Source organism: Pteronotus mesoamericanus, unplaced genomic scaffold (genome assembly GCF_021234165.1).
Source record: "Pteronotus mesoamericanus isolate MK-2021 breed Mesoamerican mustached bat unplaced genomic scaffold, CSHL_Meso_final contig_50, whole genome shotgun sequence".
Classification (NCBI taxonomy): domain Eukaryota; kingdom Metazoa; phylum Chordata; class Mammalia; order Chiroptera; family Mormoopidae; genus Pteronotus; species Pteronotus mesoamericanus.
In genome coordinates, this window is record NW_026555186.1 from 18668999 (window position 1) to 18694514 (window position 25516).

At 36.2% G+C, this 25516-nt stretch overlaps 1 protein-coding gene across 1 annotated transcript in view; it reads left to right on the forward strand.

Annotated features, from left to right (window-relative positions):
• ZSWIM6 (zinc finger SWIM-type containing 6) overlaps positions 1 to 25516 on the forward strand; it is a 176132-nt gene that overhangs the window by 121601 nt on the left and 29015 nt on the right. The window contains exons 3-4 of the mRNA XM_054578394.1: positions 2147 to 2295; positions 5407 to 5557. Coding sequence (XP_054434369.1) covers positions 2147 to 2295; positions 5407 to 5557 — 300 coding nt within the window. The remainder of the gene's footprint in view (positions 1 to 2146; positions 2296 to 5406; positions 5558 to 25516) is intronic.

Below are 25516 nucleotides of genomic sequence, written 5' to 3' on the forward strand. Positions count from 1 at the left end.
GCTCAAATTCCATTTCCTCAAGGTTTGCTTACCCTGGCATTCCAAGGCCAGGCCAACGCCCTTTGATATAGTCTCTCTGGCACCTTACTGCCATTTACTATTACGTATTTGTATGATTATTAGATTGATATTTACCACACACTAAAAAGTGTTTCTTATGTAGTGGGTTGAAACCCACTATGGGTTATGAAGTCAGTTTTAAAAATCAGGACAAGCTCTTTAAAAAAAAAAGAACTGGGATAGAAAATATGAGGCCTCTTACAGTAAGGGTTTTTTTTTTTTCCCATCATACTGTGCTTCAGATTAATAGATTGATAGATGTGATCACATAAGCATCAGTACATAGGTATATTGGGCATGATGTAAATTATATTTCTTATTATGGGCCTTAGTCAAAAAAAAGTTTGAAAGCTATTGAACTGTTGGGTTGGCCAAAAAGTTCGTTTAGTTTTTTCTATACAGTGGTTCTAGTAGTGTTTAGTTGTCTTCACCTTCATTTGAAACAATTTTGTTAGATTGTCTTGTGACAGCTGTCATATCAACATGCATTAAAAAAAAATTGGTGAATTTTTGTGCAGCCATTGTAATGTTGAAGATAGAAGAAGATACACAACATTTTCAGCATATTATGCTTTATTATTTCAAAAAAGGTAAAAAGGCAACTGAAATGCATTTTTTTTTTTTTAATTTTTGCAATGTATAGAAAAGGTGCTGTGACTGATCAAATGTGTCAAAAATGGTTTGTGAAGTTTCTTGGTACTATTGACATTTTGGCCAAATAATTCTTTTCTGTGGGACTGTCTTATGCATTGGAAGATTTTTAGCAGCACCTGTGGCCTCTGCCCACTAAAAGCCAATAATGGGAGATAGCCAACATACTCAAAATGTCCAAATCAGTAAAGTTATTGCTGAAAATGAAAAAAATGTCTTTTATTTTATGGAAAAAGCTAAACAGACTTTTTGCCCAACCCAATAGATGATAAATTCTGTGAGGGCAGGAATTCTGTATGTTTTGTAAATCACTCCATACCCTAATGTAGCAGAGGGCACTCAGTCAATATGCTGGCTGAACGAATGTTTTGTAAATCACTCCATACCCTAATGTAGCAGAGGGCACTCAATCAATAGGCTGGCTGAACGAATGAATGAATGAATGCACATCTTTTCAAGGAGGTTCACAGTCCCACTCACTGTCCTTAGGAGTAATGGACCCCACCTATATAAGCAGCTGGTAGTGATTATTTACTTGGCCAATTGAGTTTGCATTAGATCATTAGAAGGAAAAAAAAAGTACGAGAAACAATACCTACAAAGTATCTTTTTAAGGGATGAAACATTGACAAAAGATTTTCAGATTTAAATTTTTTTGTGTTACCTGTGAACCTTAGGCCTTGAATACCATTTATTTTATTTTCTTAAGAAATAATGAAACATTTTTTACCTGCCTCAATATCTGGGTAATTTTTAATTTCTAAAGCAGTCTACAAACAGGGCTTATTATATAGCTGTTATCTTTTGTGTGTACTTCAGCAATAAAATATTTATGCAGTTTGGCAAGGTGATACTACAACCTGGTTTAGTACAACAGCTGCACTGCCTGTTCCCATGTGGCTTGATTTCCCTTTTTAATCTTCAGTTTTGTCAGCATGTAGTTTATACAGCAACAGATAATGGTGAAGGCTTCTTGAATGAACATAGTAAAGAGAGAAATGCTCTGCTGAATTTACTTGGTTTCATATTTTTCTAATGTCTTTGCAAAACATTTTCTTAACATGTTCTACACAGTAGAGCTTTATAAACATCAAGTATTTACAATGAGACACTTTTGTAACTTTTTTTTATTCTTTAAAGAACTTACAAACTTATCTCCAAAGGTATACGTATTTCATCTTAAAAAATGGAAATATTTTAGTTCCAAAGTAATCTGCATTTTGGCTTAGCACAAATCAGGAAAATCCTGAAAGTACAAGAATGTCTCTTGTATTTATATTCAGTCATAAATTTGTATGTATAATTGAATTCAGATTGAATTAAAAAGTGTTTAGGCAAAAAGTACATAACCTTAACTCTTTTCAAGTTTATTTTCAGAGCGTTTTAGCGCAGTTTATATCTAGCATGTGTGTTATTTTTTTCTTTTTATTTCTAGGTGCTCCTGATCCAACAGCAGGTGCTAGTATAGATGATGAAAACTGCTGGCACTTAGATGAAGAGCAGGTTCAAGAACAGGTTAAACTGTTCCTTTCCCAGGGCGGGTACCATGGATCAGGGAAGCAGCTTAATTTACTCTTTGCAAAGGTATGGTTGTTTATTTTTACAGAAATATTCTAAATACATATATATATAGAAAGTATCTTGATATGATCATGCTTACAGTAGGGTAAAAACTTATTAAAATTTTTAAAGAGTCTAGGTTAATCAACTAGAAACTTCTGTGCTTCAATGCAAGTATTTATTTGCTTAGGTATCCTTCAGCAAGATGTGGAACCTTTTTTTCTGTCAGTTCTTATTAATGAAATGGTGATAATTTATACAATTTTGAAAAACTTTCCAGTGCTAAAACCAAAATAAATATCTTAATGTTACTTAAAATGCCATCTTTTCAATTTTTTCTTTTCCTAATTAATTTCCCCAGTAACTTGAATATAGCCCTTAAAAGGTGCTTTATATTAGTTTGCTCATCTATAAAATTAGCTAATAATAGCATATCTCCTCAGGTTGTGATCATGGTGTTAAATAATACCATGTAGTTAGGTTTTGGTAAATGTTCATTTCATCATCAAAATTTGATGACCTAAGAAACAAAATTCTAAGGTGCTTTATATTAGTTTGCTCATCTATAAAATTAGCTAATAATAGCATATCTCCTCAAGTTGTGATCATGGTGTTAAATAATAATGGTTTCTAACATGTAGTTAGGTTTTGGTAAATGTTCATTTCATCATCAAAATTTGGTGACCTAAGAAACAAAATTATCTTCGTTGTAAGTTTTGTGTGAGCAGAAACTGTATCTGTTACTTTATACAGAACTTTTAGTACCATAAACAGAAATCTAAATGCTGGATAAAAAGCTTTTTTAATAATATTAAATATAAAATCAGTGTCTTTTCGTTGGAGGTATAGCCATCATTATGGGTAATGTATTTAGATTGGTTTGAAGGGAACAGATAATAACTCTGCTCATTGATGCTTTTGTTAAATATCTTCCCTAATATTTAGAATAATTACAAGTTTACTTAGTTCAGAAGAATTAGAGCAAACTCTGTTACTGGTTATGGCCAGAAAATAGTGTATTCTGATTCATCAGACTCTCCTAACACAGATTTATTCCAATACCATACATAGATTGCCAATTTTCTGAAAACTAGATTTACAATAGAATACATTTAACTCTAAAACTAGTCTACATGTGATTTAATAATTCTTTAGTAACTCATAAGCACTTCAAACCCCTGTAATGCCTCAGAGTCAACAGTCTGAAAATTAATTACCATTAGGCTATACATGTACTTGAGTGTTGGTTAATAGTTCTGGTTTATATGCCTAATAGTATTTATTTTCAGCGCTACTTCTAGCTGAGTAGTAGAAAATGTATTTATGAGTAATGTATCAGAAAAGTAAACATTAAATCAAATTTGATATAGTGGTAACTATTCAAGGTTTAGTATATTTAAACACACAGGAAGTACTTCATATTCTCATGTCAGCAGAGTATACTGTGGCCTAATAGATGCAGCATGAAAGTGGTATTAAGCTGGCCTACACCTGCAATTTTTCTCTCTCTACATTATATATGCGTTATATATGTCATATAAATTACATAAGTGTCTAATCTAGGAAATGGCATAATTTTTAGGGTTAGGTAGAGTTAAGACAGATCTGGATTCTGATCCCTTTAAATCTCCTTCCATCACTATACATTGGACCCCCTTTACCCTTTACTACTCATGTCCTTTAGGCAAGTTACTTAACGTCTCAGTCATGGTTTCATAATTCATAAAATGGGGATTATAATCTGGCATCCTTTATATGGTTGGTATAAAGATTGCATGGTAAGTATCAATGTAAAACTCTTAAGCACGATGTTCAGTAAATGGCAAATCCTTCTCTTTCTCCCAGTCTTCATCTTTTCATGAATATGTGCTTCATGAAGAAAGGTAATAAATTCCTTTTTAAGATTACTGAAATAATCATCCTGGAAGCACAACCCTTGTGATTTACTGTAGAAGTGCTTTTGAGTTGTTTACAAGACTCAAATTCTAAAGCCTATGGGGGGTTCCCTCACTTTACAGGGTACAAGCCTGAGGCAGGATCTCCTGATTTGGAGATTTAGGTTGCTTTATTGAAGATCTGCCATTTCCTACATTTGACTTCACAAAGAGAGAATCCTGAATTAAAGGACCCACCCCTCCTCTTCCACTGCTCATGAATTTGCTCCAGTAATTTCCTATAGGGAGAACTGGTGTTCAGCTGGGACTCTTACCTGTTGAACACATAGCTATACACTTCTGGAATGGATGAAATAATTTAGGGTTTCCTGTTAGCCTTGTGTTTCCTTTTTTTTTTTTTTTTTTTTTTTTTTAATTTATTCATTTGGGAAATGTAGCACAAGAGTTAATGGACAGAGCTTGAAGTTCCAGTATGAGAGGCCAAGTTAACTTCCTGGGTCACTGGTTATGATTCTGCTTTGTGGATTGCTCATTTAGAGCCAAGACAGTCTTGAACTTACAGCCCTGTTCATTTCCTTTTACCATTGCAAAAACAAACCCATTGGTGTGAATATGATACTGCTCTTTATGTCAAAAACTTCAGTAAAAGAGAATTTAATGAAATTACTAATTTACCTTCAAAATTACTAATTTTGAGGACCTAAACAACTTTCTGAACATGCTAAATACCATTGAATTGTACAGTTTCAATTGGTGAATTGTATGGTGTGTGAATTTTGTCTAAATAAAGCTGTTTTTGAAAAACTGAAGGACAGATGTCATTGTTAACTTTATCAGATCAATTTAGAAGATCCCTGAAGAGTTCTCAGTAGACTGCTCTTTAGGCTCTGCTCTTCTGGTGTGAGTGTAGTCAGTAGGAGTTAGAAAGGTGCCAAATGATTGTCTCGTCTGTTTAGGTACTGTTTTTCTGTAGGCTGTCAAATTTTCTTTTTTTAATTGGGAAGTTGGCCAAATTTCTTTTATCGTGTGGATTATAAAACATTTTAAAAAAACTAATGGTCAGTTCTTTGATTCAGTTACCATGTAGGGTAGAAAGCAGTTTTAACAACTTTTGTTTGCTTAATAGAGCTGGTGTTAAGACTTAACTGCCCTTCCAAGAAAAAAGGAAAGAAAAGTGTTCTGTCTCTGTATTGCTGTTTGGTTTTGAACATTTTTCTAAAGGTCTGTTTTTCCCTACTAGGTTCGGGAGATGTTGAAGATGAGGGATTCTAATGGGGCCCGCATGTTGACCTTGATAACAGAGCAATTCATGGCTGACCCTCGTCTGTCACTTTGGAGGCAACAAGGCACTGCGATGACTGACAAATATAGGCAGCTCTGGGATGAGCTGGGTAAATATAAGTTTCCTGACAGATTGCCATTGAGTTATATGGATAAAGACCATGTTGAATGTTTAAAGAGCATGGTCTAAGTATTGCTGAAGAAGAGCTGCTCATAAATGAACTTGTTGCCATTATTCACTGGTTAGAAGAATAGGAAGAATAAGGACTTTGCAGGAAACAGTCTTGGCAGGGTTTGGAGGGAATTGTCTGATCTGACGGAAAGTGAACACAGGAATCTGTCTTTAAATATTTGGGGGAAAAAAGCTATATATTTTTTAAATAGGTATTTTGTATAAAAGAGCTGATTATCTGTTCCTAGTTTAATATTGTGATCAATTCAGCTAAAATTTGCCTGTTTTCCTCTTTTTCTTACATTAGAAGTATCAAAAGTAGTTTGAACATTCATTTTGTATTTTGACTGTTAGAGATTTAGATGAACTGTTGATTTTAAGAATGAAAAAATACACAGCAACCTCCAATTTTCATAGCTTTCCAAATCCTTAGTGGTACAGATACTAATTAACAGCAGGTGGTTGAAAAAAAATGAGAAATTTACTATTCATGTTCACTGGGAAATTTGGGGGGATGATTCTTGTTACCTAATGCTCATTGCTGGGGATTTAATGACGTACTTGTTATTTTATCTTTCTATTAAGAAATCTATGTGACAAATGGAATTTTTAAAAAATAACTTTATCAGTGCTTGCATTCATTTTATGATCAGGATATATTTACTAAAAGATCCTCATCTTGATGCATTTGAATAGTAGAACTCGTCATCCTTTCATACCTGTCTTCTTTTTGGCTAATGATAGAACACATCATGCTAATTGATCCCATGTCAGTTCTAGAGCAAGGGAAACTGTTGCTCATGAAGATACCACATGATCATAATAATTGGAAGGGACTTTTAAGTTGACATCTTTTACAGATAAGGAAACTAAAGTCTGGAGAGGTTAGGAGACTTCCACAAGGCGATATTGTATGATGTGGGGTTATGCAGCAAATTGGTAAAGAATTTGATATCCAAGGTTCCTTTTGCCCATTAATAGGATGTTCTGGAACTTGGCTGTGGATAGCAACGTGTGTGCGCGCGCGCCAATTTAATCTTGGTATTCCCTGGGTCACCTGAAATAATAATGGCAATGGCCTTTCTCCCCAATTAATCTGTTGCTTCAGTAGGTAGTTCCAATGTATTAGAAGAATGTTTGGGGGCATGCTGTGGTGGTTGGACAACCTAAGTATAATGCATGGTTTAAACAACTTTTTATAGAATACTGAGTGTTTTACTTCAATTTTGTTACAGTAAGTGTTGAATTGAGTAGTCGGTTTATGATGTAAAAAGGATGAGGATTAGAAAAACTATAATGAAGAGAATCACTTAAGGAAAAAATTACTGGATTAATATTAAACAAAATTTAAAGAACTTCGGTACTTAGAGAAGCTTAGAATTACAAATAACTAATTAGGAAGATAATACCAACTAAATTTCTTGGTTATCAAAAAAATAATAGTGATATAGTCAAAATTTGTATAGTTGACAGGTACTCCATTAGTCACGTGTTACTTTTCCAAGTTGATTTTGAAAATTACGTACCTCAACCCTTAATCAAAAGAATAAATTATCATTAGGTGGAAGTTTCCACCAGCTGATTCTAGTATACCTTTTGATGACCTTCTAATTATGGACCAGTTTATTTCAGCCCAGTATAAAGAATGCATCTTCTTGCCCTGTGTTTTCTTTTTTTATATTCCCTTCCCTCAATAATTACTAGACTGCTGTAAATTCTTCTATGTATTCTGATGGTGAGCAGAGGTCACTTGCCGTTTTAATGGGGGTCTAAGTTCTGTGAAGAATTCCAGGTAGAAGTAACAATAGCTGTCACATCTCAATATTCATTCACCAAAAAATTAACTAAAAGTTGCTTCTGGACTACAAAGGAAAGGATTTTGGTTCTTAATAAAATGGGGGAATTTGACTTTGTGCCCCTGCACAGGGCTCACATTGCTTCAAGGCTCCGCTTTGGAATTAAATGCTGAGCACTGCCAGATGCCAGACATTGAGAAGAGGCTGAGTTTTGTCGGCAAATGGGATCTGCGAGTTAATTGGTGTTTTCTGCAGGCTTCTGGCTGTGAAATGAAATTGGAAGCCCTTTAGCCACATGGATAATACAGGACCTGAATACAAATGTCACATGTCACCATCAGGACCCACTGTGAGACAATAGTGTTCCCACTCCAACACTGCGCCATTACAGATCATTTAAATATGGGGATTACATTTAAACTAAAAGCCCCATTTGCCTTTTACTGCAATTTAAATGTCCTCTTAGCAAAAGCTAAGTGACAAATTAAATGAAAAAAGTGCCCACATTTTTAAAGCTATAATGCAAAACAACCTTTTATTACTTCTCATGTGCCACGAATGAATCATTATACTTGTCAACCCTAAACCAAGCCATAATTGGAGCAGCTACTGTTATCAAAGTGGGGCTGCTCTGTGACAGCTTAATAAAGCTGGAACTGTTAAATTAAATCTCAGATGCTTAACTCCTTAGCACCAGTGGATTCGATGGGTCCATTTCTGGCACTGGCCAGTACCAGGGAAAAAAAAAGATTTCCTGGCATGAAAGCCTTACTTTAGCCTAATGAAAGTGTAAAAGTAAGAGGGCCTTGGTGCTAAGTAACACTGCTTCATGGCAGAAGGCTTGGGAGTCATCAGATTGTTGCCCAGATATAGAATTTTATTTTTCCATTGGATCAGATGTTGTCCCTCCCCAAGATTTACAGTATTCTGAGTATATGTGACTTATTGAAATTAAGTGTTGATTCAAAGTTAATTTTAAAAATAAACATTCAGGTAACTTTTTCCCTCTTTCAAATAAATATATGTGAACTTATTTTGAGGTAGGAACAGGACCAATTTCTTTCCTCATCTGCTGGCTAACAAAGGAACTAATTATGCTCAGTTAAGCTCTTCTAAAACAAGTGCCAAAGATAATCATTTGGTCTGAGTTAATTTTTGTTGTTTACTCCCTCCCTGATTTTCATAATGTAGTATGAAATAAATACGAATGCGTGCTATTAAGCTTTTGCTTATGCATCTCATTTGCAGATACATTTATCTTGTATATAAGTTTTTCATGTACTTTACTTTCTTTACATGTTTATTTTCTTAAAGGTATGGCAGTCTTCTCAAGATGAGTGTTGTATCATGATCAGCTATAAGAAAATGTGTGTATTGAAATCTTAAAACCAGGACAGAAAGCCCATTTGCAGTGGTAGAGGCTGCTCATTTGATAAAGACAACACACTTATTAGAGCTATAGAACACACTCCTCTTCAGTTGCATTCATTATTCTCTGACATGCAAATTTTCTGGAAAGCAGATCACAGATAAAACTTGAATTTCACAGAATAATCCAGTGCAGGTTCACGGTAAGCTCACCTACTGTTAGCCCTAATGGCTGTCTGTTCAGTGCAGTTAATTACCATTGGGGGTCTTAAGGGACGAGGGGATATATTGTAACCTCTCATCTGTGTTGATGGATCTCTTTTCCTTAAATGTCTTCCTAGACTATAATTTTACTTTGCTTCCTGAAACTATAGGTTGTGGCTGCCAGTCTGTTAAAACCTAATTAAAATAGATGTCATTAGAGGAAACAGTTAAATAAGATTTAATTACAGTTTTATCACAGGGAAAAATTCTTAAATTTTTATTTTTCAAGTATTACATAATATTTTTCCTCCAAATTTTAAACACTTAACTTCCCGTCTGAGCTGAGTCATGTGTTTTGGTTTTTAGCGTGTAAACCCTGTTTCTTAGGGAGATGTCATTGCAAGAGCCTTGTGACTCTTGAGTTGTGCTCACTCCGTTCACATGAACAAGATGGTACCTCTCAGTTATTTTCAAAGCTTGTCATAAGGATGCCAAACTCTGTGTGAGCAGAAATAGCCACAGTTAGGTTTTTTTTTTTCCAGTTTGAATTTCATCATAAGGTTAGTTTGACCATTGTTATTAAGCAAAAGCTGTAATATTGCTGGATGGATTGAGTGGGTTACGGATTCAGAACCCTTGGAAATCAGCATAAATCTATTTAGCAGTAGAGAAATTAGTTCACCCATTGGGACCACATTTATTTAAAATAGTAAAAATTACATTTCCATGGACCTAGAGAATGCTGTTCTTTCTGCATTCCTAGATATAAGTAGTCATCTCTGGTCCGATTTTGTACTCCCCCACATTATTCTTGAAAAGAAAATATATACTTAAGTTACACATTAATTTAGAGACCCTTTGTGCACAGCCAGAAATAAGATTCTAAAGGCTCTGCTTTGGAGGTAATTGTGGAAAAATTTCTGAGAAATACCATCTTACATCTCTGAAAACAGTAGGCCTAGTGATTCTGCCCACGCCCCGCCCCTCCGCCCCCACCCCCCCACCACCGTTTTGAGCCCCTTAGTTTCTGTGGTAAATTCAAGCTCAGGCTTTACACATTTTGGAGTTGATGGTGGTTAGTAGACAGCTAAAGAGTAACTGCTTCTCATGGAGAACTATAAAGCATTGCAGTGTGGTTTGTCTTTAAGTAGTTACCACCTTACTAGTGCCATGGAGAAAATAGCATCTTCCAGAGTCCCCTTGCACCAAAAAGATGTCAGTATAGATTTGAAAGCGCCATGAAACTGCAGCTGCAGAATGTAATCCTAATGAACCACCTTATTAGGGGTTGCTTGTCACCTACCAGTTTGCCTTCCCTGGGTATAAGGAGAACACAGCCTTCATTCCAAAATTCTTATTGTGGTTTCTCTACCATTATGTATTGGGTTGGGCAAAAAGTCCATTTAGTTTTTTCCATAAAATAAGACACATTTTTCATTTCACCAATAACTTTATTGATTTGGATATTTATGTATGTTGTCTATCTCCCGCATGGTATAACGTTCAGTGTTCTCAGTTAATGTCTTGATTTGATTGTTATCAACTTCAACTGGTCTGCCTGACCATGGATCATCATCCAACGAGAAATACTCAGCAGGAAACTTCGCAAACCACTTTTGACAGGTTCAGTCAGTCACAGCACCTTCTCCATATACTGCACAAATCTTTTTTTGCATTTCAGTTGCGTTTTTACCTTTCTTGAAATAATAAAGCATAATATGTCAAAAATGTTGAGTATTTTCTTCTATCTTCAGTATTAAAGTGGCTACACAAAAATTCACCAATTTTGATAAGTTTTTTAAAATGTACACTGATATGACAGCTGTCACAATACCACCTAACAAAATTGTTTGGAATGAAGTTAAACAACTAAGTACTATTAGATCCAGCTTATAGAAGAAAGAAATGAGCTTTTTGGCCAATGCAGTATTAAGCACTTAGTATGTCCAGTGGAATAGAAGTATGAAATATTTGAATTTATTGTGATGATGGTACTAGTAGTAAATTCGGATTAGAAAGCTGCAGCTGTGAGGAAACGTGAGCAATTAGAACAGGTATGAATGAACTGAGGAGCACTTTGATGGGATAATTTATTCATGTATCAATACAAAAATGTGTACAGATTGAACTTAACATGGTTTCACAATATGTTCATGGAGGTGTGTTGTATGGAAGAAGTAGTGAGAATACTCCAGAAAGAAGGAATAACATGAACAAAGATAGAGATGAGCTCAGTTAAGGGAGGGTGTAAAGGTTTCATACTCATCAAAAATGTTGCCTTCAGTCCACCCTTGTTCTCTTTCCTGTTAACTTCAAAAGGAAGAGAGAAAGCGGATCTAGATTTTTGCTTTGTTTCATTTCCCATTTTGGTCCAGCTACTGAAGATAACACAGATTCCAACACTTAACACTTATCAAGCACTATGCTTAGGACTCAATTTATGCATTATTTTATTTAATTCTTAAAAAAGTGACTAGCCCTAATTTTACAGCCAAGAAAACTGAAACTTAAAGAGACTACATAACTTGCCTGAGGTCACAGCAGCAGAGCAGGCATTTTTATCCCAGGTGTCATTGACTTCAAAGACTTACCCACCAAACTAGACACTGTCCTCAGCTTATTTTAAAAGACTGTAAGAATGCCTCTCAGTCAAGCAGTCTCTCTGGTAAGTGCAGAGCAGGGACCAAGTGAAGCCCACCTGGGTGGTGGTAAACCACTCTGTAAAGGCTGCCTGGCTTGGTCTGCCCAGCCATGGCCCCACAGTCCTGACTGCAGTAGTTGGCAGAGCTTCCCTAGTCTAGTTGTCCATCCGTGTTTCCAGACTCTCTAATTTCAGACTCTGAAAAACCAAACATGTTCCTGTGGAATAGCTAGATCTATGCCATGGATTGATACAGTAAACTTGAGCTTATCGTAAAACACAGATATTATTACATACTGCAGATGGGATACAGTGAAGTTTGATCTCATTTTTCCGTCCTCTGAAGGACTGAAGATCCTTAGGTCACTGTCTTTGGCCTAGCCTATGCAAGGCTGTAACGATAACATGGTTGTCAATGCGTATTACCTGATGTGGTCTGTAGGCTCTGCAGACCCTTCCTGTGCACGGCCTGTGCTGTCTCGCTCTGAGGGGAATGGGGGTTGTGCGTTCTTGTCTCAGTCTCTGCTTTCCCCCTCATTATTCAGTGCTCCCTCAAAATACACAGAGGCTTTGTCAATTGTATTGCTCAGGAGGCTTTGCTTCCCTCCAGCACTGTTCTCAGAATGCCTGTCTGCTGCTCAGTCCTCATTACTGTGGCCTGGTTTATTTCTCTGTTGTATGGTCTCACAGCTTTTTGTCTCTTAAAACTGAGACCTCTGTGTTCTTGGGTCAGAGGCCTCTGAATTCTGCTCTTCTGTGGGGATGGGAAGGAGGGGTTTATTCTCTGCTTTAGGTAGGCAGAGTCATTTCTAGTTTGGGTCAGAAGGTAACCAAAAGAGAATGCATATTTCTGTACAGTGAGAAAACCTATGATAAATACTTCCTGTCTGATGCTATCAACTATGCTTCTCTTGACTGCAGCTGCTAAGGTTTAATACCCATTCTGTACCCTGTATGGGAAAGAGTGGAAATAAAGAGAAAACAATTTAAATACATATTAGTAGGAAATAGTAGATTCTCAGGATTAAAAGAGATCCTTACTGATTTTTTTGATACTATTATCTAACCACTTGGAGATTCTTAATGATAGTCATCTTAGGTATTCAGGTGAACTGAATAATTTGTAACACTTGAGGTCACTCCCTTGTATGTTTTCATAAAATTCTATTCTAAATACCATGGAGATGTAATTAGGAGTTAAGATGTCTTATGATTCATTGTATACTTGAATGTTCTGTATTACATATGTATTGCGCCAGTAGCATTGTTTGTACCAAGAATGGGTTCCAGTTTTTTATGCTATTTCTTTATAACATGAGTCCATTGGTAGAAGATACTGTTCTCACAGTAGTGGCTATTAGGGATGTCAGAGCATGGGTAAAATGTGTCCTTTTCTTCCTCACAACAATGTTTTGGAAAGTTCTCTCCTCCTTTTTTCCACTTCCTATGAGTTAGTATTGCCCTTGTCCTCAAGAAACTGCCACCAAAGGGAAATCTGGCTGGAGGAGTCTCCTTGCTTAGATTGTGGATCTCAAGAGGGTGTCATCATGGTAGAATATGGGGGGTGTGAGAGTGACAATGAAGAGAGGCAGGCTGGAAGTCATTTTCTTGCACCGTTTCTTACCCTGAGGTGGCAGCATACAAAAATTAACAAGGTCTGAGAAGCCTCATTTTAAACCATCTGAGATTCCCGGGGTCTTCTCAGGGAATCAGGGATGCCAGGAGCTGGAATGAAAGAAGTGGAAGCCCAGGACTGAAACAGCTACACACATATGCTGGTCTCTGTGTGCTGGCACCACACAAGGTGCTCCACAAATATTATCATAGTTCGTTGAAGTGCAGGTAAATTAATGATGGGGGGAGGAGGACCCAGGGAAGTGATTGATAACAGTTGTCCCTTACGCTGGGTGTTCACACACTGCCTCACAGAGCCTGTGAGGTGGCAGGGGAAGGAGGAGAGTGCAGACAGGAGGGAACAGGTCCGTCCTACTTCCAGCAAAGTTGACTTTCACCACTTTATACACACTGTTTTCCATTAAGATTTCTCTAGAACAAAAGATTCTGAGATTAAAGATGCATGCTTGATAGTAGTCTTAAATAGCATAGACTTAAGTAGCTGTTCTTAGAGGTATACTAAAGAATAACTTTGTTATCCATACAAATAATTTTCTCTTAAATATTTTAGGGGGAAAGCAGGCTGGTAAATGATTTGCAGCATAATGAATTTTTGTGAAGAGACTACAAGCTTGTCTGGTAATTGTATAACATTGTTTTAGTGTTTTATTTAAAAATTCCAAAGTGAAATAAGAATAGGACTCTAGTAAAATACAAGCACTTTCTGATACTAAATTGCTTGGCTGAGTTAGTACCGGTCTTAGGTCTTGGCTATTTTCTCAGACTCTGATCTAAAGGTAAGTGGCCAGGAAAAGTGATAGTAGTCTTCCAAAATGGGGCTAACTCACTCAGCTCTGTGCCTTCTGTTGCAAGGATAACCTTCGAAATAGAAATTCAAATCTCTGTGATTTTGAGCTATGACCAGCTGGATCTTGTTGACCCAAGGTCATGCTTCCCAGCCCTTTTTATTTTGAGTTACTCTATAAATTTTAAAATTTGCTTCAGCAGACCTGGAGGAGAGAGAGAAGCATTCATAAATTAGGCAGACTTAAGCGATCAGCATCTTGAAATGCCCTAGATTGGAAGTCACAGTCTTCCTTTGTGGATGAGCAAGGCTGAGGGGCTTTGGTGAGAGGAGCCTCACAGGGCACTTGGGTCAAATAGATGCTTGGAACTGGGAGAAAGGTTCCCTTATGAGGAATGCTTTCAAAATGCCACAAAGAACACAAAAGTCTGATCTCCAAGACCAAGTAATCCAAGACATTTTTCTTTGTTTTTTAAACCACTGAACTACTCGCTGTATAATCTGTCTTTATTGGGGCATTTAAATGAATTTCATAGCCATACCTTTTTATCCATGTGTAGGTGTCCATTTGATAATCCCTCCCCTTTTTACTCTCCTTGCCCACTGATTAGAACACTGAATGTGACACCTTTTTTTTAAAGCTTTTCTTTAAAGGTGAGAAGAAAACTGTTTCTGCTCAGTAAATCTTTAAGAATAAAAAAGTGAATGCCTAATTTAGTTGAAATGCTAGATACCTATTTGGAAGCATTGTTTTGGTGTTCTAAAAACAATGATTGAAAAGCATTAATACTCACTGTCCTCAGTTTTCTTTTCCTAGTGTTCTGGTTTGTCCTGTCTTCGCCTGTGTATAGGTGGATTCGTGGGTGCTTGTGTACACATGAAAACACACATGCACACACACTAAAATACAAACAGTTGAGGGTACTGAAGGGCAGTGATTCCCCTCTTGCCATCAGTGCTGCAGCTGATCTATTGCATTAATCAACCAGCCAGTGGGAAATGCATGGGGAGGGATTATACTATCATACACAATACAGTCAGCGTGAAGCACTTGTCAAGACCAATACATCAAAGTTTAATTCAGTAATAGGATGAATTAGAGCAAAATGAAGCATTCTGTTCTCCAAGAAACTCAGTACCCATCACAGGTTTTTTGTGAACTCTATAGAAAAGTCAGTGCATTAGAAATTGTTTTATGAATAAAATTGCAGCTTCAATATGAAAGACTATTGTAAGCCCTTTTCCTTGCTATTTTCATACAGCCATAGTGCTAAGATACTCTATAATCATAACCATTGGTGAATTTGAGTATTTTTGGTGGAGCTCCTGATTAATTTTTGTCCTCTGTTGGTTCTCCATGGTAAATGAAAGGGAAGTTGTTGTACCAGTGGCTCATTGAAGCACTTACCCATAAATGTGGTTGGTGGACAGTTGAGTGCCCTACCAGAACAGCAGGTGAATTAGCAAGAGCCTGTTGTTTACAGTGCCCTATAGTAGGCACTGCGATTGGGGAGCTTATAGTCTAGTTAGAGAACAGAACGAGAAAGTGAAAAATAAAAAGCAGCCCAAGACATACTAAGATAACCAAAGAAATGAGGTTATATAAGGTAGGATGTGTTCCAGAAAATTTGGAGGATAAATCTATATCATTTTGTAATATATATTCAATAGTAATTCTTTGTCACACTTAACCAAGCATTTTTTTTTCCAAACGGGCAAATGGATACAAGCTCGTGAGGACTATCCCAGTTTTCAAAGCCTTCAACTAGAATGTAGAAAACAGGGTTATTGTAGCCAAACACTCTTTTTAAGTATCAATTCTGATTCTCATATTTACTGTGCAGTCCTGAACAGAATCTCACTTTCCTTACCTGTAAAATGAGTATGATAGTGATCCTTGAGGCCAAAAATAAGAGAATTTAAATAATGAACACCACTTTTTCCAAGAGGATTCCAAGAGTCCTTTGTGTTGGGATAATGGCTCTAATGGAGAAGAGTCATCCTGAAAACCTAAGAGTATTTGCAGAAATAGATTTTGAGAGAGAGAGAGACTTGGAGGCAGGACTGTTGGATGAATCATGGAACTGTTTATGAAGACAGCTTAGTTAAGCAGCCAGTTCAGAGCACATGGAAAATGTTTCTGGAGATTACCACAGTTCATATTCCTTCTCCTCGCTAACCGTTGACTGCCCTTTTTGTATCTCAAAATAAGATGTCGTCTTTTACTGTATCTTTTTCCGTCTTTCCTTTCCTCCCTCCCTCAGATGGGATGGAAGGGCTGCCTGTTAGATGAGGGCCACTGGTTTGCCCAAAAGGAACATTAGCCAGGATACCAATGAACTGTTTTGGATTTTATGTGGTTTATTTTCTTTCCTGACAACAAAAAGATGGTTATTTCACTTCAGTCTTTTCTCAGATAACTGATTGTATGCTCTCTTGCTGAGGGTTTTAGCCCTGCTTGACCTAAGTGATCTTTACATTGTCCCTGAGGTTTTATTTTGAAATTTTCCCAGAGATGTTTTAGTAAATTAGAAGCCAGCCTACCATATTTAAAGTAAGAGAATGTTTTTACCAGTTACACTTATTTTTCAAACATGGGTGACTAACATATTAAGATTGAATTGTACTGAGTACAATACTATGATTAGGGTCACAGTTTTTGTGTGGTGTGACCCAAGAAATTTTTTAACTACAGTTTTGCTAGCACAATTAATTATGCCAGTGATCTCCTATTTGTGACTGCAATTAGGCATTTCATGGACTCTAAATAAGTATAATTAGTTAATTGGATCATGCATGAAATTCTAGCCTCTTACAATAGCCTCTGAGAACAAAAATAAATATGATAAACATTATAAATTGTTTTATAACCGTGGAACCCTGGGAAATACCAAAAGTGATTGTTTTACTTTGCCTGCTGCTATTTCATAAAAATAAACATGATATTAAAAAGTAGAAATTAAACTTTCCATACATACAAGTCTTCATTCTCCATCTCTGAAACAAAGGAAAGGGGCTTGTGAAGTTTTTTATTCTCAACTTCAAAGAAGGTGAAAGTACATGGTTGTCTAACAGCTATGTGGTACATTTGAAACTAATGCAGAATAATACTGAATGTGAACTGTAATTGAAAAATTTTTAAAAACCAACAAGGTGATGTTGGTTGCCCTGTTCCTGTGCTCCCCTTCCCCTTGCCACTTCCCCTGTGCTTGCTTCAGTAGCAGTATACATATTGTATCTTCTGGAAAATAGGGGAAAGAGCAACGTTTCTCAAAAATCCCAAAGTGGTTTTTATTGAAAATGTGTAGCTTTTATTTTAAACACTGAATTGATGTGCATATTAACAAAAGAACATGGAGTAGAAGGAACTTGATAAACAAGTTTAATTGGCTGTGGAGGGTAGCAATAAATAGAGAATGGCCAGCTGATTTATTTATCCACGGAACATACTGGTCCACCCAGCATGCAAGGAGCACACTCAGTCACACACAAGTGCATGATCCCAGAAATGCTGACACAACTCCTCTCTGACAGACCTCGTAGTACATTGTCATATTTTCAGAGAAAACAGGTTTTTTTCTGACTGGAATAATCACTCTTGAATTGTAAGTTGAGTCTTTGGATTGTTTATCAGCTGTTTTAATCTACAATGAAATTACTTAACTTGCTATGCCTGTCAGCCCTGAAAAAATGCAGTTTTCTTTTGTTTAATTAGGCTCTTTTTAGGTGGACCTGTGCGGGGTTTTGTTGGATCTGCTTTCTATACATGTGAGAGACATTCTGAGTACATAAAAATACATGGTTGAAGTACAGGATTTATTAGTTGTATATTTCAGGCTACTTCATAGTTTTAGACAGTAATATGTCATTTGTATTGTATTGCTGAAATATGAAGAAGAGAATGATGATTCTGTCAACAGACTAAAATCATTAATCTTGGAAATCATATATGTATAGCTGCAAGTACAAATTCTAACTTGGAGAAGTATTTCTGACCATACAGTGTGGTAGAAGACTAAACTACATAGTGTCTAAGAATATTGGTTTTGGGGAACATAGGTGTGGTAACAAATTCCAGCTCCCTTTTAATAGCAGCACAACCTTTCCACTTCTTTGAACCTGTAAAAATGTGTCTTTTTGTGGGGGTGAAATATGATAATGTATGTGTAAAATACTTGGCACAGGGTTAGTGTGAGGTAAATACTCAATAAATGGCAGCTATTATTGTTGGGTAGATAAGTAAAGATGCCATTCACTGTTAGAAATATGTTAGTCAAATAGATGGAATGATCTTTGTGCCGTAAAGACAGAATTTTAGAACTTTAAATGTAGACTCTAATTAGAAACCTAACGTGTAACCTGATAATGTTAGGATTTTCCTTGAAGGCATAAAAAATTAGCACACAAACCAGCAGTTAGTATTGCAGCATGTGTTGGGATACCTTTTATGCTGTTAACTTTTTATAATGACTTGGGGTTTTTTTGCTTGATTTACAGCTCTTTTCATACTTCAAGTGGTTTATTTAGATTTGAAATTTGTTATTGATATTTGAATTTGTTATTATAAGTAACAGTCTCATGCTCATTGGTAAATGCCTCAGCTTTCTATTTTGTAATCTAACATTTTATAATCTTTTAAAGATTATAAGTTTTTATAACAGTTTATAATTTTTTTTCTACGAATTTTGATAGATTTAAAATGGCCACAGATTCTTTGCTGTTCTCATTGAGATGTAGGGGTATGTGTTCTCTCCTCTTGAATCTGGGGAATTTTTATAAATGTTAGACTAACAGAAAATGGCAGAGTAGATGCTGGGCCAGTTTCTGGGCATAGGCCTTCAGGTGACTGGTAGCATCCAATTCTTGTCTCTTGGAGGGTTCCATGCTAGGGAACTGAGTTTCCAGGTCAGAAGTTTAGCTGTCCTGTGGCAGGCTGAAAGATGTTTCTAGCTAAAAGACATGTTATGAGAAAGCCAATGCTGTCTACATGGAGAAGACATTTGGGGGCAGGAGGAGAGTGAGGAGGAGGAGGGGGAGAATTTCTGATCCACAGTATCATGAGATACAACGGCACATTGTTGTAGTAAGCCAGTAAGTCAGGGTTGTTTTGTACATAGTAGTAGATAACCAGGACAGTGGTTATGACTCTTGACAATGCTTCATGCTTATTCTAATGGTTATTTTCCAAATGCCAAATGTCTCCAGCAGAGTAGGATATAATAATGTGTGAAAATAAGTTATTTCAGGTTACTTTATCCCTTACGTTGGACAAAGGGATAAATTGTCAAAATTGAACCTGTATTATCAAGAAATAGTGCAACATGGTCCTAGAACATTCTACATCTCCATTTCTAATAATTTTTATTCAACAGTGATTCTTCCTCTCCTTCACATTTTCCTTGTACCACATTTCGCTTGGGAGACGTCTGGCTTTTTCCCTTCTAATAGGAATTTGGGTTCTTGGTAACTTTGGAGTTTCTGTAGAAGACTGTGAAACCCTGGGCACTGCATCTTAAAAAGGAGGCAAAGTGGATGGCAGGCCAGAAGTTTTGACAGGGATGCTAAGGGGTTTGGGGAGGAGGCTGAAGGAAGAGTCTGCATAGGCTTCAGCACTTCACTGTTTGTCCATCTTTGGCATGAGCAGGGAAAATGTTACATGACCCTGTAGGAGTGGGGATGAGTTCAAGAAATGCCTCTTCCATGTGAATAGGCAAGGATAAAATTACCCAAGACAGCTCAAACCTGAGTGTCTGAGAGCCTGGGGTGGGGCCTGAGTGGCTAGGGAGAGCAATGTCTGTCAGAAGACAAAACATTTAAAAGCTTATCATTGAAACCGAGAAAAGGGGGAGGCTGAAAGATGTTTCTAGTTAAAATCAGAGGATCACTTGCAATCTGAGCCCTCCAAACCTGTTTTAACCTTTGAGTCTCAATTTCCTCTACCGGATGTCTACACAGGGGCTTGCAGGAGTGCACCTTTTGGGCACGAGTGAACTCTACTCTTTTCAAAGCGCTTTCTACCTCTCTTGTCTTACATAAGTCCAAACAGCCCTGTGAGGTAGGTTGGAATTACTGTCCCTATTGTTTAAATAAGGGACTGCTGCTACAGAGGAATTAAGTGGGCTTGCTGAAGTTCTTACAGCTGGCAATCCCTATCTTGCCCTATCCAGATCAGAGCGTGTTGATCAAACATTTGTTCTAGTTGGAAATGTAAGACAATGGGTCTGTGAGGTGGGGTGGTGGGGCACCATGGTGGTGGTGTTTTGTCCATCTAAATTTTTGATGGAAAGAGTGGACTTCGGGGCCAGTGGAACTCATTAATTTTTGTTACCTACATTTGCCGAGAGTGTGTATGGTTGTCCAATAGCATTGTTACTGGTGCAGTGCAGAAGTAACTAAAAGGCCTTTGTAAGGATTTGTCTTCTGCCTCAGTGTGGTTCTATCCAAATTCTCTATTTTGGTCAGGTATAAGATAGGAACAGGCTTAAGACCACCCAGTGGATTAGAACCGTTAACCATGTGCAAAAGAATGCTTTTTTTCTCCTTCCCAGGGAAGTTGCTCTGTGGGTTGTGTGTTATAGGCATCTTTTTGCCGAAGTCACTGAGTGCAGATCAGATAGACTAGTGGAAAGGAGAGGAAAAGCCTGCTAGATGGTGGAGAAAAGCTAGATGAGAAATGAAGTGTGCCATGGGTAATTCAGAAACGGGGTGACGCGCACACCAGTGATTTGATAATCGCCTTTATATACTTTGAGGCAGTGAAGCTAGGAAAGCAATTTAAGAGTATTAAATTTGTTTCATTGTAACTCATGGCAAATAATTAAGTGTCCTTTGTAAAAGAACCAGTAATACCTTTTAGATGGCAGGTCCTTTGCTAGGTGCGGGAAATAAGAAGTGCTCACTGAGTTCTCCTGTATTCAGTTGAGTCCCTAAAAGGGTTAATACTTCTACGAGACAGCAGAATGAAGTGTTTGATCATCAAAGAGTTTTGGTTTTAAAGCTGCAAATGTTTTAAGCATGTGTTGGAGGGGAAGGAAATCAATGCCCAAAGTGGGACTCTGAATTAGTAAAATTTGAAGAATGACTTACTCACTTTGGTTAACTTGTGGTTTGGTTATTAAGGCTAATTACAGCTTTTGTATTGTGACTGTTAAGATAAAAGACCATATCTATTATAGCTCTGAACTTGAATCTAACATTAAGAGGTTTCATGATGAAACCTCTTTTAGGAAGGTAAGCAATAAAAGGATGTTACAGGCAATTTAATTAAGTTTTGAGTTTTTAAATATATTCCCATTTGGCAAAATGGAAATTTTCTAATCAGAGAAATGTAAATATGAAAATCCAAGGTGAGTTTTATAAATTTTTTTTTTCAAGTCATAGAAGTCATTGTTCAAAATTTCCAAGAATATTTAGGAGTTTGCTTTTAAGAACCATAATCTCTTTGAGATTTAGTCTTCCCCTTTAATGTGAAAATACTAATTCTGACCCTGGAGGGTTCCTGTGATGAATTAATGAGAAAATGTTTGTAAAGCCTTAAATATAATGCCTGTAGCATACAGTAGGCACCCAAGAAATAGTGACTATTAATGACAGTAGTGATTATTTAATTAAAGTTTTCTTAGTGTTTCTGTATTTCCTCAAAAGAACTTTTTTAAGGCCCAAATTGTTTTGCCTTCTTACAGACTTGAGGTTTCCCCAGGTAAAGGTGAAACTCAGCAGTTTATTATCATATTATCAGTTCTTCATATGCAAGTCAGTCAGTTCTTATATACATTAATATTTTTCAAATTTGTCTTTGAGTTAATTCAAAAGAACTAGTGCTTTGTATAAATATGGTCATTAATTCTGTTTTAAAACCTACACTTAATTTAAAGTTAGCTCTATGCCAACAATCTTGGCTTTTAGTTGGTGGCATGGTGGTGCTTTTTAAGTTAATTTTCAAAATTGTAGTTCACACAGGTATGGGCTGAAATACAGAATTCTGAATTACAAAATTGACACATTGAAAATAACTCTACATCACATTATTTATCTATTAGTTTTTTTAATTGCTGAGTAGTAGTATTCTCTTTTGTGAATGTACCACTGTTTGTTTATCCATTCACCAGTTGAAGGACATTCAGGTTCTTTCTAGTCTTTTGCATTTATGAAAAAAGATGCTATAAACATTTTTGTACAAGTTTTTATGTTAACATTAAGTTTTCATTTGTCTTGGGCACATCCCTAGAGGTGGGATTGCTGAGTCATAAGGTGAATCTGTGTTTATTTCATGAGAAACTGCTGACCTGTTTTCCAAAGGTGCTGTATTATTTTGCACGCCCAGCAGCAGTTACGAGCATTCCAGTTGCTCCACATCCTCGGCAGCAGTTGGCATTGTCAAGTTTTAAATTTCATTTTCTAATTTTAGCTATTATAATAGGTGTGTAGTGGTATTTTGTGTGGTTTTAATTTGCATTTTCCTCAGGATTAATGATGCTGAGCATGTTTTCATCTGCATTTTGCTATCTGTGTATCTTCTTTGGTGAAATGGCCATACATATTTTTTGTCCATTTTTTATAGAGCTATTCATTTTCTGGATGAGTTTTAAGAGGGCTTTACATATTGTGGATATAAATCCTCTGGCAGATGTGTGGTTTACACATATTTTCCCCAGTCTGTGGATTGCCTTTTTATTCTCTGAACAGTGTCTTGTAAAGCAAAAATTTTTAATTTTCATAAAGTCCACTTTTATCAGCTTTATCCTTTAAAGATCATATTTTTGATATTGTATCTAACTTTATTTTTGCCTGACCCACGGTTACAAATGTGTTTTTCAAGAAAGGTGTATGTATTTGTTTTACATTTAAGTCTGATCCATTTTGAAATAGTTTCTAGTATATTGAATTATTTTTTAATAAATTGTGTGATATAGATTTAAGTTCATTTTTTCACATGAATATCTTACTTTTCCAGTACCAGTTATTTAAAAGATTTATCTTTTCTTCTTTGAATCGACTGTAAACCTTGAATAAACTGTATTTGTATAGGTTTATTTCTGAGCTTTTTAATCTGTACTCTACCATTGATCTATGTGTGTGTCCTCCCACCCCTTGTTCATTGTCTTGATTACTGTAACTTTATGGGAAGTCTCAAAAATCAAAGCCTTAAGCTTTGTCCTTCTTATTTAAAATTGTTCTGGCTATGTTTTCTATCCTTGTCAATATGTACATAGACACCTGCTAGGGTTTCAAATGGGATTGTATTGAATAAATAGATTCTTTTGAGGAAGAATTGACATCGTAACATTATTGAAATTTCCAGTCTATGAATATAGTAACCTGCTTTTTAAGATTGCCTTTTACTTCTTTTGTCAGTGTTTTATAGCTTTTAGCATAGAGACTGCGCATGTTTTGTTAGATTTATAACTAGTTAAGGGTAATTTTAGCTTTTGGTAAATTTTTATCTCTAATTGATAATATTTTAGCATATAGATGGGCAGTTAATTTTTTTGCTTTGAACTTTATCACATGACATTGCTAAACTTACTAGTTCTAGGAGCTTTTTTATAGATTAATTGTACACAAATAGAGGCTATTATATTTTTCACTTTCCAATCTATGCCATTAGCCTCCTTTGCTTGCCTTATTGACCCAGCTAGAACTTAAGCATGATGTTGACTAGGGGTGGCAAGAGCAGACACTTTCGCCTTGGGTGGGAGGGGATATGTTTTGCGGGGGCGGTTTGCACCTTGTTTTAATCTTGAGGGTCTTTTTTGCTGTTATGATATTAAATGTAGAGCTTTGTTGTTGTTTTTTTTTTCAGATGCCCTTTACCAGGTTAAGTCCTTTCCTAATTTCCTGAGAGTTTTATTGATTATGAAGGGTTGTTGAATTTCGTTGCTTTTTCTGCACCTGTTGAAATGGTCATATGGTTTTTCTTATTATGTTAATACAGTGAGTTATACTGATATTTTTTTTTTTTTTAAATTCTTGCCCAAGAGTAAGTTTGAGAGAGAAATGTCTGTTGGTTGCCTCCCAAATGCACCGTGAAGGGGGATAGGACCCACAACCTTTCGGTATATGGGACAGCACTCCAACCAGCTGAGCTACTGACCAGGGCCTGATTAATTTTTAAAGTTGCACCAGCCTTGCATTCCCAGGATAAACCCTATTTGGTTGTGGTATACCTTCCTTTTTATATATTTCTTTTTTTAAAAATGTTTTTAATAGTTTATTTTTTTTCTATTTTATTCCATTGCCATTTATTTACACCCTCTTCTACCTCCACCCACCCCCTCCCCACAATCACTGCACTGTTGTTCGTTTTGCTGATACTTTGTTGAGGAATTTTGTTTCTACATTCAGGAGGAACATTGATTTATAATTGTATCTATTTATAATGTCTTTCTCTGGTTTTGATATCAGGGTAGGCTGGGCTCATAAAGTGAGTTGAAAACCATTCTGTTTTCTTCTGTTTTCTAGTAGATATTGTGTAGAATTGGTATTTCTTTTGTAAATGTTTGGTGACCTTTTCCAGGGAAACATCTAGACCTGCATTGTTAGAGATTTTTAACTACAGATTTAATTTTCTAAATAAATTTACAACTGTTCAGGGTATTGTTTCTTTTTGAGGGAACTTTGGTAGTTTGCTTTTTTTTTTTTTTTAGGAGTTTATTCACTTCATCTAACTTATAGAACTTATGGACATAAATTTGGTCATAGTATTCCCTTATGAAAGCTTTTTAATGCCCCTAGGACAGAGGTTTCCAACCTTTTTCATCTCATGGTGCACATAAACTAATTACTAAAATTCTGTGGCACACCAACAATGTATTATACTTTTTGCCGATCTGACAAAAAAAATAGGTATAATTTTGATTGATTCACACCATACAGCTGTTGTTGGGTTGCCATTGTTTAATTTGACAGTCCTAAAGGAAAAGAGGCCCGTATCCCTGACTAAAATAGTTAGATATTGCATGTTTTAAAAATTCTTCTGGCACACCAGTTGACAATTGCTGCTCTAGGATCTGTAATGATGTACCCTTTTATTCCAGATATTTCTAGTTTGTCTTTTTTTCCAGTCTGATTATAGCTTTATTGATTTTATTAATCTTTTTAAAGAACCAGCTTTTGGTTTCATTGATTTTTGCAGGGGGGAAGGCTGGTTTTCAATTATTTGTGATCTATTACTGCCATCCTTCTGCTTGCTTTGTCTTTGATTTCTTAGTCCTTTTCTAGTTTTTTAAGGTGGATATTTAGATTATTGATTTGAATCTTTTCTTTTTCCAGTATAAGCATTTAATATTATAAATTTCCCTCTAAACTGTTTGTAGACCACAAATTACGATACTTCATTTGCATTTTTTTTAGGTACAAAATATTTTTTGGTTTCCCTTGTGTCATTTTATTCATGAGTTACTTAGAAGTTTGTTGTTTAATCCCCAGATATTTGGAAACTTTCCAGATATCCTCCTGTTACTGGTTTTT